We start from the raw sequence: 19507 nt of genomic DNA, 5'->3' as shown, positions 1-19507 counted from the left end.
CTGCTGCAGTTTGCATCTAGGACAACATTTTCAATTCTCTGAATTATTTCTTCCATATCAGTTTTCCCCTTTTCCTTCCAAGTATCTTCTAAAACTGATCCTGTCAACTAAAAGTACAGATGTCAGTAAAAACAGGAATACAGTAAAGGAGAAATTTTAAAAATATATTAGGAAAAGGTGGAACTTAAAAAAAAAAGAAAATTAAATGGTTTGGTATTTCCAAGTATTCTCTGCCTACTATCTGTATCAGAGACCTCTACACCATCCCTATCTCTGCTTTTCTTTGACTAATTAGAAAATAAAAGTATAGGGCTTCACATCATAATTATTATCCAATAAGACTGGCCATTTAGGTTTGACAATCCCTTTTTAAAAAAATAATTAACAGTGGAGTATGACCTAAAAGTTGTAAATTGAAATACATACCCTTCCACCAAAATCAACAGCTGACTGTGGTGGTACACACCTCTAATCCCAAAACTTTGAAGGAAGAGGCAGATGGATCTTTGTGAGTTTGAAGGCTAGCCTCATCTACAGAGCTATTCCAGGACAGCCAGATCTACATAGTGATATCCTCTCCACACACACACACACACACACACACACACACAAACACACACAGTAATGTTTTTTAAAAAAAAATTAAAGATAAAAACAGGCCATTCAGCTGGGCGTGGTGGCGCACGCCTTTAATCCCAGCACTCAGGAGGCAGAGGCAGGCAGATTTCTGAGTTCGAGGCCAGCCTGGTCTACAAAGTGAGCTCCAGGACAGCCAGGGCTACACAGAGAAATCCTGTCTCAAAAAAACCAAAAACAAAATCAAAAAACAAAAAATGCAAAAAAACAAACCACCACCACCAACAACAACAAAAAAACCCAGGCAATTCACAAAAACAATCAAATAGCTTATACGCATGAAAGAATGGTTAAATTGACTTGTTGATTAGATAACTTCAAATTATAGTGAGGGTATTATTATTATTATTCACTCATGGCAAACCCAACTGATCATATTCTCCCCTGGAATATGGAGAAAGGTATACTCATTCATTACTAGAGGGGGTATAGTGCAGTTCATCAAACTTTGATGTTAACTGTTGATATAAAATACCTATGCTCATCAACCCTTTGAATCACTTCAAAATTTAAAAAGTATCTGTAGGGGGCTCGACTCAGTGGTTAAGAGCACCAACGACTGCTCTTCCGAAGGTCCTGAGTTCAAATCCCAGCAACCACATGGTGGCCCACAACCATCCATAATGAGATCTGACGTCCTCTTCTGGTGCGTCTGAAGACAGCTACATTGTACTTATGTATAATAATAAATAAATCTTTAAAAAAAAAAGGTATCTGTAAAGAGATAATGAAAGACTACTAGCAATGCTATAGTAGCCAAATGAAAAACAGCACAAATTTTTATTAAAATAATGGATGAACAATGTATTTAAATACAACAGAATACTAAGAAGTTACTCAATACAGAGCTAAATCTCTCTGGAGTGATTAAGATATTTCATCTGGGAGTCAAAAGTAAAAAAGCTGAAATAGACTAAGAACATTTTTGTAAGGAAACGTTTATAAACAGAGATAGATAGGGAAGGGAGTTTACAAATGAGTGGGGGTGAAGGAGTTCCATTTTTCCTTCTAAATTAAATCCTTATAAACACACTATACTATGTTATTTCTAACTTATTTGAAAGCCAAATGTAAGATAATTATGTAACTTTAAAAACTTAATCTTGAATTTGTGCACTACACATATTTTCCTCCTTCTACCTAACCCAGACCCTGATTGATTGATTGATTTTATGTATGTGCGTACACTGTAGCTGTATTCAGACACACCAGAAGAGGGCATCAGATTTCATTGCAGATGGTTATGAGCCTCCATGTGGTTGCTGGGAATTGAACTCTGGACATCTGGAAGAACAGTCAGTGCTCCAAACCACTGAGCCATCTTCCCTCCCCAGCCCACTTTCCTTCTTCTAAATTACACATCAAGTGGGTAAAAGTTACAATTAAAGAGTATAAGCTGATAAGATGGCTCAACTGGTAAAGGCACTTGCAGCCAAGTCCTACAGAGTTCAATTCTTAGAATCTACAAAATAGGAAAACAAACCCTCAAGTTGTCTTCTGACTACACAAAAAATGTTAAAAAAAAAAGAAAAAAAATGAAAAAACAAACAAACAAAAAACCAACCTTTAGCAATTTTACTGCACAAATTAAGTTGTCATCCATAGGATTAGAGAACAGAGCATTCAGCAGTTCCCGAAGACCAACCTGAAGAATATCTGCTCTTGTAACTTGTCCATTTGTTCCTTTAATCTTTAGGAGAAAAAAACAGACAAAGCAACAATACTAAAATGTGATATAGACACATAAAAATAGCCTTGAAGGTTGCAAAAATAGTATTTGGGTCAAATATACATATAAAAAAATCACAGGAATACATTTAACTTCATCAAATTAAGTACAATTGTTCTCTACATAATTAAGACCTCTAATAAAACTGCAAATCACAGGCAAAATTTAATTTTTACTCATCACACATAAAACATAAATAAGTCCACTTCAATACTGCTGCTTCACTAAACATGCTGTAATTTAGGCTACCATTTAAAAAAAAAAATTAAGTTTTTATTTATTTATTTATTTATTTAACGTGTTTGGATGTTTTGCTTAAATGAATTTCTGTGCCTCCTGCTCAAGGAAGCCAGGAAGGAGGAGTTGGATCTTATGGAACTGGTCAAACAGACATTTGTGAGCCACCAATTGGGTGCTGGGAATCAAACCCTGGTCCAGTGGAAAAGCAGCCAATGCTCTGAAGCACTATGCTATTTTCCAGCCCCAAGGCACCACATTTTAATAACAAAGTATTCTATTTTGCTTTCATACAAGTTAAAATACCCCCTTTTTATATTAGACAATTTCACCTGCTAGACAAATTTATGTGTAGGACCAATGCTTTGCTTTCATACTCCTCATAGAATGAGCAGTCTTATCATTTCCACAGGAGATGCTAAGTGGCTTTTTTGTTTTTGTCTTTAGAGACAAGGTTTCTGTGTACCCCTGGGTGTCCTGGAACTCACTCTGTAGACCAGGTTGGAACTCATAGAAATCCACCTGCCTCTGCCTCCTCAGTCCTGGAATTGTGCACCACTACCACCCAGCTTGGAATTGCACCCTCCCTCTCTTCTCTTCTCCTCCCAGTCCCACCCTTCCCTTCTCTGATGAGAAGGGAAGTCCTCCTGGCCCCCCCACCCACCATGGGTACCAACCTACCCTGGCACATTAAGTTGCAGCAGGAGTAGCACATCAGGTACATCTCTAAGTGACATTTTAACATGACTTCATAAAACAAAGATTTATTTTCTGTGCATGTTTTTGCCTACATGCATGTATGTACATTGGGTGTGGTGTCCACAGAGGCCTGAAAAGAGTATTTAATTCCCTGGAACTGGAGTTGCAGACAGCTGTCAGACACCCACATGGTGGCTCTGAGTCTTCCACAAGAGTAGTACCTATCTTTCCAGCCCCCTTAACGTGACTTAATTTAATTAAGGCACATTTAAATTGGTGTTCTTACTTATCTTACAAACAAATGAAACTGAAAAAGGAACACACTTAAGACTTTTACAATGTTATCTATCCTCTTATGGTTAGAATAACCCAGCACTGAAGCTGTGTGTGGTACCCAGGCCTGTAAGTCTAGCTAGCACTTGGGACCCTACAGTAGGAAGAATGCTACAAGGGTGATGCCAATCTAGCTGACATGTTAGCTTCCTGAGAACAGAAGGACTTTTAAAAGTTCAGTTATTTTGTAACATCCTGCTCATGAACAGAGAAAAATGTTATCCGTGTTCCACTCAAATGTAATTAGATATGAAAAGACTTGCTTTCTCTCCTATCTCTCTCCCTTCACTTTTGTTTCACTTTGACAGGGCCTCACTACATAACCCAGACTAATCTAAAACTCAGGATTTCCCCCAAGTGCCAGGATTGCAGGCAGTTATCACCTGGCATCATTGCACAATTTTTTCCTCATTTTATTTTTGATGTTGCAAAGTTAAAATGAACAAAATCCCTTCCTGGAAGCATTTTATGTATTCGAGCCTTAAGTCCTAATAAGAAGAAATGCTCTCACCTCCAGGTTAAGATATAGTTCTCCCAGAAACAGAACAAATGCATGAAATCGTTTTCGAGTCACTTCATCCCCTTTTGCAGCTTGGTCTTTAGCTTCATACTCCGTCCTGCACCTAATGAAGACATCTTTTATTATCTCATTGTTTTGTCTCTTCAACAGTAAGACAAGCCGGTGCATGTCAGTCTGTTTATCCACAGCAATAAAGGCAACACAATGACAACCCTAACCTCTCCAAAGGCTGCAGTTTTAAGAAAATGATAGGAACAGATGCAATAAAACTATTAGATTTTTGCAATAATAATAAAGACTTCACAAGGTTCAGAACATTCTAGTACTAGAAATATGAAGAAAAAATTATGTCTAGTAGGTTTTTTACTAAGGAAGAACTTAAATGTTTTNTTTTTTTTTTTTTTTTTTTAAATAAGAATGTATGTGTGTATCTAGTTTACCTGAAGGGTTAAAAAAAAAGAATCCTTAAGGTCTTCTCTTCTCTTTTCTTTTTTTGTGACACTGGAGACCGAATCTGAGCCTTGGGTACATGAGGCAGGCAACAATAAGCTGTCTTTCCAGCCATATGTAATATTTTTTTAGATAGGTTTTTTTTTTTTTTTTTGCTAAGTTGTCCAGGCTGGCCTTGAACTTAGAATGTTACTTAGTAGAGCCCTCAACTGACAATCTTCCTACTCTACCTTCCCAAGATCTGAAATTAGATTTTGCACTACCATATCCAACTAAATATATTACTCTTATACTTCCCATTTTACATTATCAGATTATAATGAGGGTAAAAATACTAATTAAATAGTATTAAGACCTCTAATAAAACTGCAAACCACAGGTAAAATTTAATTACCTCAAACTCTCACCAGTTGAAACCACAAGTCCAAAGCAATTAATTTGTCTCTATTTCCAATGGAGATCGAAGGTGTCAAATAGCAGACTTTCTCTTGCTCCATTTTCCCCTAACTTGGTCCACTTGCCTCATATAGTGATGAACAGAAACCTTGGAGTTTATTACACTCACAGTTCCAAAGCATCTGAACTAATAACAATCCATCTACCATAGAGTCGAGAGGGGAATTACGGTGTTGGCTACTATTACTAAAATGGATGTTTAGAGGATTTCATTTTAGTGGGTTTTTTCTTTCTTTTTAAATAGATGAAGTAGTAAGAAATGCCAGTAGAAGTGATTTGTTTTATAAAATTGATGTTGATAGTTCTCTTTTTACAAAGGACAAAGGAGGAGTCTGGACTGAATGTTTTCCAAATAGCCAGCTTATGATAGTTCCTTTTTTTTGTGTGTTTTAAACTTTCTTCCTCATCTTTTTTTAGACAAAGAAACCCTCTATTTCCCAAACACTTACTGGGCAGTGTGAAATAACAAGAAACTTACAATTCTAATTATCACAGCTATAGCCTAATTAATAAACACTGTCTTTTGAGTCAAATGCAGTAAAGAGTTGTTATCTTCTCAAACATATTAAAGGAATTTCTCACCAGAAGATACACATAGGAGGGCTAGTAATCAAAGGGCTAATGACAATTCAACTATCTAAACTTTTTTCTACTTTCTTTCCTGTTACAATTTTGTAGTTAAATTTGATAGATTTTTTTTTCTTTTATAAATTTCTAAGACCATTAGATATTAAGACACAGTGATGTGCCCAAGTAAATCCTTACTGCCATACATGGATGATTTCCCAGGTGAAAGACCCTAAGTCTCTAAGAGCTAACTATTTTCAGTGATAAGAACCTGTGCTTATTTCACAAAGGTCAAAGAACAAAGACCAGACTTCCCCGCAATACCACTTAACTTCACTCGGTCCTTTTCAAACTACTAAGACATATACTTTTAAGGGTAGCATTGTGCTGTTTCCCATTCATATTAGCAGCACTTTTTCAAATCAGTGTCTTTGATAGTATTACAGCACTGTAGGAGTTCACAATTGGAAAGAAAACTCAGAACAAAGAAAACTCAAACAAAGATAAGTTGAATAAGGTGGCCTTTCTGGTATCATACCCTGCTTCTATTCTACCTTCTCTGTCCAGATACGGCAGATTGTACTTAATTACAGTAGTTTTTAAAAGTATATGTAACTATCATTTTTATTTTTCCAATCTGTATTTATCCAGAGCTATTTGAATTTTTTTTTCTTAAAACTTGACTATTTTTATGTGTCTGGGTGTTTGCCTACATGTCTGTGTACCATGTGCATGCATTGATCACAGAAGAAAAGAAAAGCAGGCCAGGACTGGAGTTACAGATAGCTGTGAGCTGCCATGTGGTGCTGGGGATCAAACCCAGGTCCTCAGGAAGAGCAGCCAGATGCTCTTAACTGCTGAGCCATCTCTCCAGCCCCACTAGGCTTTTTTTTTTTTTTTTTTTTTTTTAAACTCATTCTTAGAGAGCTCCTTAACTAATGCATAAAAAGAGCTCACCACGTGGTTGCTGGGAATTGAATTCAGGACCTCTAGGAGAACAGTCAGCGTTCCTAACCACTAAGCCATCTATCCAGCCCTGATAATAAACTTATTAAACATGAAAACAACCTTATTGCTAAGGACCACTCAAAATGATGAGAATTTGTTTTAAAAAACAAAATCAGTTATATATATATACATATATATACACACACACACACATATATATATATATATATATACATATATATATATATATATATATCGATCTCACTCTGTAGCCTAGGCTGGAAGGCAATTTAGTGTGTATCTCAGGCTAGCCTTGAACTTAAAGCAATCCTGGCTCAGGTATGAGCTACCACACTCACTTTAAGAAAATTAGTTTTCCCTTGTACTTCCGAATCAATGGCACCTCTTAAATATGTAATAAATACCAACACTGTTTTGTGATTCAAGCACTAATCCTACACTGTAGCAAGGTATACAGCAAAGAACATTTGACAAGAATTGAGAACTATTTAGACCAGATAATTAAAATTTTAGAGCTCTTAAAATAGCTATTAAATAGCAATTAGAAAGACAAGAACAAGTGACAGATGGAACATAATGAAAAGTGCAGATTTAAAGCTCAAGTTTAATAATGCAGTGTGATGCAAGTAGTAGTTCAAATCAATCAAGAAAAAAAACGAATTGATCATTTTTATCTAACTTAAATTCCCAAACCAAAACTACGGATGTGCCTAAGAAGACATCAGCAATCATTTTTGATGATTCTGGGAAACACATTCCTAAATTCAAAACCAAAAGCAAAGGCTATTATAGGAAAAACTGACATACTTGACTGTAAGGTTTAAATATTTTGGAAATTAGTCTGGTTTGCCTATGTTTCCCTGGAACTCTCTATATCATAAGGTCTTTAGAAAGTATCAATGGTCAAATTTTATTATGTGTAATTTATGTTCACACTGACCTTTGAAGTAGCAATTGGCGGAAGTTGCCACTCTGTGGACTAATTGTCAGATGATGGGACAGGTAATTACACAGGCGAGCTCCCATGTAAGAGAAATTTGGGATAGACGTGGCCTTTTAAAAAGAAAAATTTTGTATGACATAAATACATTATCATCAATTCAAACACTTAGCAATATTTTATGGAGGAAACCATTTTGGCTACCAAAATTAACTATATAGTATATAAAAAAAGGGTTTTGTTAGGCATAAGGAAATTAATTCTCCCACCTAGCCTTATACTAAGAACCACAGTACAAAGAAAAATGTTTAAGGCAACTTCTCCGATTCCTCATTTACCTGAGGTTACCAGAAAACAATTAGAAAATGTCTTCATGTTAACCCCTTTTTGCTGAAAATACAGAGATGTAGAAAGTTGCTTGGTAACAATTATGAAAGATGAAAAAGAGAAACCAAACTATTGATCAGTGTTGCTTCTCAGGGTAAGAGCACACACTTTGGGACCTAGCAAGTCCACAAGACACCCAAGTTTTCTGCTTTGTGACACTGGCCACTACTAAAACCTCCCTGAGCTTCAGTCTGACACACAAAAGTGTAACAGTCCTGGCATGACATCTCAAAACACTTGGAATAAAAAGAAAATCAAAACAACGAAGCCACTTAAAAAGAGAATGAAAAAAACAACCAGAATATACTACATCTGGAAGAGAATGTGATGTAGTGAAAACAGCACCTAAGAGATCTGACTTCAGTTGTAGATTTTAGAGAACAGCAGACAACACAGTTCACCACCTCATGGGAGAAAGGAAAACACACACTGGGGTGTTAAGAAGCCTAACTAAGGTCACAAAGGTAATCAATCATAGATCCCAGTCTAACAGTTGGGCTGAAGCCCCTCCAGCCTCTTCCAGATGAATTTACAAGAACAGACCAAGTCACTTAAGCATCTCTGCTCAGGATGTATAAAGTATACAGAAGAGTAACACTTTCAGCCACTGAGTTAGATTATTTGTAGAATGCTTAGCATTATTAGAAACATAGCAAGTGCTTTATAATTATGCTTTTTTATTTCTAGGGCTGTTTTGTTTTGTTTTGTTTTGTTTTTTGTTTTTTGGTTTTTTTTGCTCTTACATTTGGTTCATTTCAGGGAAAACACCAACAACACTGATTTCTCCTTATAGAAATCCAAAGTAATCTAAATGTCTGCTTTTCCCATTATTGGCTAAGAAACTTTAGCATCTGGGAATGCAAAACTTGACATCATCTCAAATGTAAAATTTGGAGATCCAATCAGAATTGTTAGTCAAGAAGACGTATTTCTTTTTTTGAAGATTTTGTCATATATACATATATATATGTGTATATACATATATATATGAATGACATATATGTATATATATGGATGAATATACTATAGCTGTCTTCAGACACACCAGAAGAGGGCGTCAGATCTGATTACAGACAGTTGTGAGCTACCATGTGGTTGCTGGGATTTGAACTCAAGACCTCTGGAGGGACAGTCAGTGCTCTTAACCGCTGAGCCATCTCTCCAGCCCCAAGACTTATTTCTCTCCAGGCTAATTTTTCTTCTTTGGTTTTCTGTGGTAGAATTAAGCTATATATGTCAATGATTAAGACAGCCTTACTCATCTTGATACTAAGGGTGACACTACCTCTTAGAAGTTAGAGTGATGACTTGTGTATTACCTTTGTGTACGGTCTTCTATACATGATAATTCTTTGGGAATAGTAAAAAAGAAAGTTCTTTAACTTTTTTATTTTTAAAGATTTATTTATTTATTATATGTAAGTACACTGTAGCTGTCTTCAGACACTCCAGAAGAGGGCGCCAGATCTCGTTACNGATGGTTGTGAGCCACCATGTGGTTGCTGGGATTTGAACTCTGGACCTTTGGAAGAGCAGTCGGGTGCTCTTACCCACTGAGCCATCTCACCAGCCCCCCAGTTCTTTAACTTTTAAAATTTCACTGAAGGCAATTTTAAAAATAAAGATTTTGGGGGGAAAAAAAGATACCACTGTCTAATACAGTGAACCCTTATAATGGTATTACTGTGCCACTGCTCATTATGTGATGATAGAAGCTAAATATTGTATGACACAGACATATCAACTGTGAAGTCTTTAAGGAATTAAGATACGAAACCTAAGAGTGGGCATGGTCAAATCCTACAGCCTGGAAAACAGAAGCAGAATTTCCATTAGTTTGAGGCTAGCCTGTGATAGACAGTGAGTTCCAGGCCAGCCGGAAATACAGTTGAGACCTTCTCAAAAGCATATGAATACACAAACTAAGACAAGAACAAACGTTTGGAACTTAATGTTTGACTATTTTGCAGTCTGGCTTATTTTTATTTATCTCAGTGCTGAGGACTAAATTCTGGGCTCTGTACTTGCCTGGTCAGTACTTGGCCACTGAACTCAATCCTCAACACTTTGAGGATTTTCAAAGAGAACTCATTTGTGAGGCAAAAATTCTCAATTTTTCTTTCCCCTTCTCCAATAATGCTACACGATTAAACACAGAGGGGAAGACCCTACAACTGTTTTGTGTATATTAGTTTCAGATGCTACAAAATGGGAGTATGTGGATGCTGGTGTGTGATTCTTGTGTAGATTTCCTTGTCAGAGCCTAAACCCTCTGTACTACTAATTGTGTGTACAGAGCATTGGCTAAGCCAATAAGTACAGCTTCTATAGACTGTGGCTATACAAGCCAATTGATGGTATAGCCTGGCTCTAGCCTGGGATCTCTTAACTATTCGAATTATAGGCAGACTTCAAAGCTCCTATTAACCATAAAGCATTAATGAGTATGGATGAAACTGACAGTGACCTAGTCTCTTTCAAAGAGTATTCACATCTTGGGCTCCAGGAAAACTACCAGGCCACCCCAGCTTGAGCCTACCTACCTGTTGGTAGATAAGTTCCACAAGTTCTTGCAAAGCATCGTCTGTTGTGACCCATCCATTCAGGGTTTCTGCAAACTGTTCAATTTCTGTTTCAAAACTACCAGGCTGTTCTGTCAGATGATTCAGAAAATCCTGAACGTACTCTGATAGAGTGGGGTAATCCTCACAACCATCCTCATAGGATTCCTACAGTTCAAAAATTAAAACAACAAAAAACAGAATAAAACAATTTAATCCATGAAGCCGGCAAGACAAGCAAGCAGTGGCTTTAAGTTGAGGTTGTCTCTAGCAATGACTTTTGTTTAGGGATCGCCCATAACTTTAAAGAACAGAAACTTTAAGTGCACTCAGCTATTCCTCTCCCTTCCTAACCTAAGTGTTTTTTTAAAAAGATGTTTCATTAAGACCAAGAATTGTCTTTTCAATCCTGTCAGACGTTCCAATATGACAGAGAAGTTTAAAGTAACTTCGCTATAATAAGCAATATAAAAAGAAAGACTCTAGTTACAGATAAAATAAGATCTACTTACAAATTTGCATTAAAAATGATGGAAAAAGGAAGACAAAACATATAGAAACTAGAATTGCCAACCCTGGAATATTTACTATACTATTCTATTCTGTATAACCTTGTATGTGTTTAAGATAACATCTATATCGAAAGAAAAAAATACCTCCCAAAATTAGTACGCTATGTCATCTATTTGTTGATTCCCAAGGAAGGAGAAACATATTGAAATGTTTAAGTATAAAATTACATCATAACGTACATGGCAGGAGACTTTCTGGCTGTTTTATGCAATTTCTAACCAATCTGGATAGTAACCGTAGTCTTAAAATACTATTTTTCCCACTGAAATATTCAAGTTTTGGCAGCTGCTAACCTTGTAATTAATGCCAGGAGTCTTGATAGAATTATGCAAAATTATATAACAGGCTAGAATAACATCCTTCTTGCTCTCATCACATGGAATACTATCCAAAGCATGCTAAAGTTTATCTGTTATGCTCAAATACTACATTGCTTGATGAGATTTATCCTTTTCCAAGTAAACTCAAATTAGAAATAGTAAGTAAAATAGAGAAGCAGTTTATGAAAGACTATAAGTTCTAGAGTCAGCGAGTACAAAAAATAGCACACAAGGTCAAACTTTCCTGTGATGGAACTGTTCTTTCTGGTAAGACTGTACCCCCTAGCCTTTCAAGAGACACACCAAGGTGTCTCACAACCATCTGTAATGGGATCCGACTCACTCTTCTGGTGTGTCAGAAGACAGCGACAGTGTACCCACATACATTAAAAGAGAGACAGACAGACAGACAGACAGACACACCAGTAACTCCAGCACTAGACTGATCGATCAGTAGCTGTTCCAGGTCAGTCTAGACTACACAGGAAGACTGAATCTTAAATCAAACCGCAAACTGAGTACCTGCTAAGTAACAAACTGTATAGGTGCTCAAAGTACTTCTATGATACAATATCTGCAAGAAAAATTAAAGTTCTCTTCTCATAATCCCTTGATAAAAGGCACATTCAGATGTGGAAGTAAGTATAGAAAGCATGGCCAGACAGAGTCTTGAGAGAGCACATCTGGGAGTTGGTAGACAAAAGTTCAGTGGTTAAGAGCACTTGTTGCTGTCGCGGAGGATGTGGGTTTAGTTCCCAGCACCCACATGGCAGCTCATAACCACCTGTGTAACTCCTGTTCTTGGGGATCCAATGGCTTCCTCTGACCTCTGCAGGAATGCATGTGGTCCACATATACTACTTGTTCACAAAACATCCATACATATAAAATAAAACAGATTATTAAAGTAGGAACTAACACCTGAACTGACAAAACATGCAAAACAAAATCCCCTCCCAACTTGTCAGAAATTGGTGGAAAGATATCCTATGCAGAGGCAGATGCAGAATGTTGGTTCCAAAGAGGAAGAGACTTGGCTTGATACTTTTGAGGAAGAAAGTCAGTAGTTAAAGCAAAGGACTGAGGAAGGAATGGTGGCTGGTAAGTTAGTTAGATCATGATTGGTTTTGGGGGGCAGACTAAGGAGACTAATTAGATGCAGGGGGGAGTTTATACAAAGAAAAGCTGCACACAACTTGAATAAGTTGTATATGATAATAAAGCTAACTAAAAATTGTACTTTTATATTCTACACTATTCCCAAAATACCTATATCTTTGAACACAAATTTGACATTACATAAATGTTTGTTACTAAAAAACATATCTAACAATTTATAAGCAAGATATTGGTTAAATTACATTTATATAATGTGCTTTCATATAGCCACTTAGGAAAACAAGACAAAATTTATATATACCTAACATATAACTTACATATATGGCAGGATAGACATATCCATCCTTCTAGAAACAGTCCCAAGATAATTTGTTAAATAAATATATAATCCTTTTTAAAAAAGAAAAGAAGAAGAAGAAAAGGATTTATTTGTACAGACCTAACATTTCTGCAAAGCTAAATAATTTAACAACACATCTGGAGTAAAAACATGTTCATATTATCAATACTTCCACTTTATTGAAAAGTTGTAAAAGCAGTTAAGCATAAAAACATACACATTAATATGTGTATTACCTATCTCAGCATTTCAGAATTAATAAAGTTTTGGTGTATATGACTAGTTTTAGAGATATCTTATTAACATAATGACAAGGAGTCTGAAAACATTGGCTGAAGCAACTTATTTTCCTATCAATTGTCATTCACTGCAACAAAAGCATAGTTTACAGTGTCCACTATTTCAGCTTTATATAAAGTCAGAACAACTCTCTAAAATAGAACTCAAGTCTGGTAAGTAAAGCACAGCTGCCTGCATACAGAGCAGAGGAGGGACTAGATTCTCAACAAAGGGTCCCTCCCATGCTTGAGTCAAAGCCTGCAGCACTTCCCTAGCACCAGACCTTTTCAGAGGATCCTTCTGTCTTCAACATGCAGACACTAACTTCTAGGTGAAGAATAATTTTTCAAGCTTAGTTTTCTTAGAATTCTATGGCAGGAGATGATGAGGGACCACGAATCACAACTCTAACTGTCATGAAGACAGTCACTCTGCACTGCTCTGTTAGGAGAACCTAATCCCAGGCAATGGGGAGGGACCTGAGCAGAGACTGACACTGTGTGTGGAGTAATTCAGACTACTTAGGTTAACTGGACTAAACCACGGGAGGATGGGGAGGGGAGTCAACACAACTACGTTTCTGCCCAAACCTTGTCAGAAAAAAAGATCTAGAGAAGATAATTGTTTTATACTTTAATTTAAACGTGAGATCCTTATGAAGTTAAAAAAAATGGAGCTAAAAAGCCTGGAGTTCTAAAGAATGAGATCTAAGGGTTATTTGTACATGAGAAAGTGAGTATCCGAATCTGGGAGCAGGGAGGACTCAAAGGAGGTAGTAAAGTGGAAAGCATTAGAGGCTATGCTCTGAGAAGGATGATGGAGAAATATCAACTCGGAACTCATAGGGCAGGGAAGTGAGGAAAGGGACGCTCAGTGTCAGGCTATAGGTGAAACTCTGAAAAAAGAATGTTGATTGCAAAGTCTTGGAAGTAAAGGAGATTATACACAAAGACAGAACAAAACTAGTAATATTAAGAATGTACTTCTAGCCAGGCGTGGTGGCGCACACCTTTAATCCCAGCACTTGTGAGGCAGAGGCAGGCGGATTTCTGAGTTCAAGACCAGCCTGGTGAGTTCCAGGACAGCCAGGGCTATACAGAGAAACCCTGTCTTGAAAAACAAAACCAACAAACAAAAAAGAATGTACTTCTAATATAATTATAAAAGAGATTTTATTAAAGGCTACAAAAGGTAACTTTGACATATACCACAGGGCATAGCACAGTCTTTTAAACTGAACAGATTATTATACTGTGTTGGGGCCTAAAGTGAAGGCAGGTTAAGATGACTACATATTTCAAAAACAGAGAAGTATCATTATATTACCAACATACCTAGAGGGATCAACTGCAGAGATTTGCACTCACTGAGCATTACATAGTACCAACGATAATTTTTAAGAGAGAGAAAAAAAGGCCACAGTAACTTGAAGGAAGATACTTTTAGGGGGAAAAAAAAGCTTTTTTGATGGTGATGGTATGGTGATCAACACTAACATTTTCATCTCTTAACAAGTGCTTGATGAGATCCTATATGGAATCTTTTTACTGGTAAGTAAATTATGGTTAAATATTCATAGTCATGTTAATTTGTTTAAGAAGCACCACAAAGAGATGGATATAGTAACTTGCTAAGATAGTATGAAAGGGAGGAAATTCTAGCAGCAGAACTAGAGGAAATACTTAAAATTAAGAGCACAGAGTTTTAAGGGAACTAAAAAGGCACAGCAAAAACCACCATAAAGGTTTACTATGTGCATGCATGTGTGCACATTTGTGGGTGCATCTATGCGTGAAAGTCAGAGGACAACTTGTGAGAGTTGGTTCTCTCCATCATGTGGGTTCCAGGAACTGAACTTAGCTTGGCAGCGAGTGCCTTTACTGTGGTGCCATCTCACTGAACCAATTATGTATAAAAGAACAGATTCAAGGGATTTCTGGAAGCAGGAAGATTTCTAGAGAAGAGCGTCCATAAAGACCGTTTCTCTGCTTTGTACACTATGACCAGTGCTTGACCCAGCATAAGTATTGAACTATATGTTGAATGTGTGAATCTAGCTTTCTTTGGAACATGGCAATTATACAGAAAAGACTTCCTTAATAGGAACTTATCTGAAGAGCTCGGACAAATGAGAATTCCCTTGTTCTGTTCTAAATGGACTGAAAAACATTTAACCTGGACAATGAGTAAATACTAGTGTAAATTAGTAAGGTTGAGAAAATGTACTGGGGCAGAGTAGCAAGCCCAAGCTCTTACTTATCCATGAAATTCAGGAGAATTACAACAAAGAAGTCATATGCAGGGAAGAAACTGTAATTATGCTCCTGTTATGCTTCAACCAATTTTGCTTTCAGAATCCCAGTCCACTATGGCTATTTCTTATCATTGAACAGAAACTAGGAAACATAGGCTTTTCAATATCCAATTTAAATGTTGGCAACTAATTAAAACAATCTTTAAAACAAAATGTCAGACAGGGCCAAAGAAACTTCTAGTTCATAATTTGTTTTGGTACACTAAATAGAGAGATTGCTGCACTAATAAATATACTAAAGAACTCTTAAAATACAATACTGATTCAAAGGAAGTGGTGGAGGGGTAGAGAAGATAGCTTGGTGGCTAAGAGCATGTAACACGGGATTGGAGGGATTGCTCAGTGGTTAAGAGTACTGGCTGCTCTTCCAGAAACTGGGGTTCAATTTCCAATATCCACATGGCGGATTACAGTTGTCATATATAATTCCAGTTCCAGAAGATCCAACACCTTCACACAAACATATATGCAGGCCAAAAGCTAATTCACATAAAAATAAGTCATTAAAGGGGAAAAAAGGAGCATGTGTCACTCCTACAGAAGACCCAATTCCTTTCCTAACATCCACATTGGCCATTCACAACCATCTTGTAAATCCAGCTCCAAAGAGATCTGGCCTGTCTGGCCTGCTCAGACAAGTGCACTCACCTGCACATATTCACAAACAAATGTACTTATAATTTGAACTTTACTCAGGACTTTGAAAAGGAAAAATAAAAAAAAACCCAAAACTGTTTTGCTCCCATGATAAAATAGTCCACAGCAACAGGAAGTAAAATAAATGGGTAGCTGGTTTGGGCTGCTAAAAAGTAAATAATCATAAGAGTTTATTCAACTACTCAAGCTCTTTAATGGTTCTTTCCCTTTGTGAGCCAAGTACAACTTTGACAACATGCCAAGCCACTCTTATTTCCTTTTCCTGACAATGGCTTTCTTCTCCACATCAACTGTTCTCCCTGCCATATTCATACTGTCCTCTGTCTCATTCCAAAGCTAAAAGATGAATGGAGGGTCTATCTCTACAAAATGTAGTCTCCACACTGATCAAACATAAAGAGAACCAAAAACAGATTGCAAGAGGTATGTAGTCATTAACTTTAAGAGACCATAACTACTGGGGTGGCTAAACAGAAAAATAACAAGTGCTGACTAGAAAGAACAGAAAGTAGCAAATCAGACACAGTGAGGAATGTAGACTGGGAAGGTCTTCTTAGAGACAATAGCTGATTCTATTAAGGTTGGCTACTGCAATTCTACTTTTCCATACCAAGAAGAAATAAAGGCATATGTCAGTCAGGATACAGACAGACAGCACAATAGCCCCAAAATAGAAGCTCTCAATTGATAAGCAAATGGAACCTTGACACAGTTAAGTGATGTGAATAAATTATCTCAAATTATTATGTTATGATATAAATTTAGACATAGAGTTAGAACAACAATCTAAAAAACTTCATTTATATAAGCTTTGAAAAAATACTTTGTATGTCCAAATGGTGAGCCAGTACTCATGCAAATACTGGGAACAGGCCAGCACAGGAGAGGCTGAGGTAGGAAGAGGATATCAAGTTCAAGGATAATTAGGAATACAGATCAAAACTATCTAACGAAACAAAACAAAGCTTAGTGGTTACCCTTGGGCCTGAGTGATAATTCTAGGGATGAATGAGGCTTATCGGATGTTGATACTTTTCTATTTGGCTGTCATAGTTGTCTTGAGTGGTAACTTTGAGCTGAGCCTTGTTCATATGGTGTTATCCAGTAAATCAAAGAGAGAGAGAGAGAGAGAGACTTCGAGCTAAGGTATTATTACCAATCCTCTTTTCAATTCACCACTATTATTCCCTCCCCTTTCTAATGTTAATCTCTATGCACTGACTCACAAGCACAACGAATTTCTTCCTATACATTTCAACCATGTGTTATGCTTCCTGCTAATATGAAAACTAGGACTAATTAGGATTTGCTGCAATATTGACAAAGATTTAAAGTGTGGAAAGTTCTTTAAGCCTATGCATATTATACTTATGTAAACGCTTTGCCAGAATTGCTTACATATTAAGCATAGAGACGTTATACCTGTAATTCCAGGTTTGGGGGGCTGAGGCAGGACAACTGCCTTGCCTGCCTCAATCCAAACAGAATGACAACAACAACAAAATAAAGACAGTAAGACCCAATCAACCAAAAAAAGTTTACAATATTTCTGCATACTACATGTAACCCGCAACAAAAACATTGTTTTAAAAATAATGGACAAACACTCAATATTCAGGATACTTCCTATTTACAGCACATCTATTTACTTCAAGGACACACAGAAGAAATATTTTGCAATGTGAATAAAATCAAATTAAAGGAACCTTTCCTGGCTGCTCACTGTATAGGTTATCTGGAAGATTCAGAAGTGGATTTTAGTTTTATAAATTGAAAATATGCTTGACAATGGGCTTTTCATACCAGGTTTGTTATCTTATTTATTCTTTCTAAGTACTAGGAACACAACAGTGAAATGAGCCGGGGAGAATTCCTAGACTCACAAGCTTACATTCCAGTATCTCACACATAACTGCAAACTATATTCTTGAATCATGACTTCGCTGAATAAGATATTTCTGTGTGTAGTACTGAAAGCAGCCAGCATACTCTAGTGAAAAGAATAACCACTTTATTCTAATAGTTTTAACACAAGACTTGTAGGGGTTTTAAAAAAAAAAGTACTCACTGTATAATTAGAAGAATAACCTGATGGGTAAAATTCGGGGGCGTTCGCAGACAGCTTAGACATTAACACAGGAGCCACAACCACCTGGGGCTTAGCCATTGCTGACTCCGAGTTCTGCTGTGGGATTTTATCCTGTGAACTAGGTGGAGCTCTCTGGGGCTTCGTTTGTTCTGAGAAAGAAAAAGGCAAAAGAAAAAAAAAAAAAAAAGAGAGAAAGAAAGAAAAAAAAAACAGTGCTAGATGTATTCATTCCTTTGTATATAGCAACTTACTACAGACTTAGAAACCGTCTGAGAACTTCCGATTTTAGGAGTTAAATACAAAACAAAACAAACCGTAAGATCGTACAAAGAGCTTGCAAAACTGAACAATAGCCTTGCTTTGGTTCGTGAGTGCACGTACCTGCCTCCAAAAACGGAGCTTCGAGGGCTTTTCCCACCCCTTCCCCCCACCCCTCTCTCGAAAGGAGTTGGTTAAGAAGTGAATGCTCGCCTGGGGCCCAGGTTCACTAGGGGGAGGTAGGCGATTCTGACTTCCTCCCGGGACGCCAGACCGAGAACCGAGCCCCGGCCCCTCCCCCAGCCGGAGCGCACAAAGGATTCCAGCCACCACCTCCTTCCAAACCCAGTTCCTGGCTAGTCCCTACCCCGTGCCGAGCGGGCCCCTCGGGGAATGCTTTCGGAGAAGCAGGGGGCGGATTCGGCGCGCCGGGGCTCGGCGTGCGGGAAGGCCCGCGGGGGAAAGCTGGCCCAGGAGCACCGGGGCCCCTCGAGCTGCTCCGTACCTGGGAGCGCCCCAGGCCGGGGAGGCCGCGCGGAGCCGGCGGGGGCCTCGCTCTGGGCCCCTGGCGGCGGGGCGGTCCTGGGCTGGCGCAGCGGCGGCGGCTGCAGGAAGCCCGGGGCTTTGGGCTGCGGCGGCGGCGACTGGTGCTGCGACCGCTCCGCAGGCCCCGCTCCGTTCGGGAACCCGCCGCCCTCAGGCCCGCCCCCTCCGCGGCCCAGGAACAGGCCCCGGCTCCGGCCCCGACCAGCACCTGGAGCCCGATCGAAACTGTCCGACATGCTCCTTGCTCTCCAACCAGGGGTGCCGCCGCCGCCGCCGCTGCTCTGACTAGGACTCGCGGGAGGCGCCGCGGGCCGCCTGTCACCGCCGCGCCTCACTCAGGCCTCATGGAGGAGGCCGGCGGGCCCTGCTCGGTCCTCCGCGCTCCGGGCCCCCGCCGACGCGCCGCAGCACAGCGCCCGACTCCCTTCGGCTGCCGGACGCTCTCCCTTAAGTCCCGCTTCCCCCCGCCCGCTCGCTTGCCCGCCCGCGGCGCAGTGGGGCCGAGGCGGGTCACAGCGGCCCCCCGCG

General features: G+C 38.6%; 1 protein-coding gene across 2 annotated transcripts in view; it reads right to left on the bottom strand.

The window, feature by feature from the left end:
* Paip1 (poly(A) binding protein interacting protein 1) overlaps positions 1 to 19421 on the bottom strand; it is a 26361-nt gene extending 6940 nt beyond the window's left edge. Inside the window, exons 1-7 of one of the 2 annotated variants that reach the window (XM_021180438.2) lie at positions 18939 to 19421; positions 18155 to 18324; positions 10467 to 10652; positions 7537 to 7649; positions 4146 to 4257; positions 2201 to 2326; positions 3 to 107 (exon numbers count right to left, since the gene is read on the bottom strand). In XM_021180438.2, the coding sequence (XP_021036097.1) occupies positions 3 to 107; positions 2201 to 2326; positions 4146 to 4257; positions 7537 to 7649; positions 10467 to 10652; positions 18155 to 18324; positions 18939 to 19215 (1089 nt within the window). In that variant the 5' untranslated portion in view covers positions 19216 to 19421. The remainder of the gene's footprint in view (positions 1 to 2; positions 108 to 2200; positions 2327 to 4145; positions 4258 to 7536; positions 7650 to 10466; positions 10653 to 18154; positions 18325 to 18938) is intronic. The other variant, XM_021180440.2, reaches the window with a different exon arrangement.
* Positions 19422 to 19507: the final 86 nt, after the last annotated feature.

The sequence above is a fragment of the Mus caroli genome, chromosome 13, assembly GCF_900094665.2.
Source record: "Mus caroli chromosome 13, CAROLI_EIJ_v1.1, whole genome shotgun sequence".
NCBI lineage: Eukaryota > Metazoa > Chordata > Mammalia > Rodentia > Muridae > Mus > Mus caroli.
This window is presented reverse-complemented; position numbering and strand designations above follow the sequence as displayed.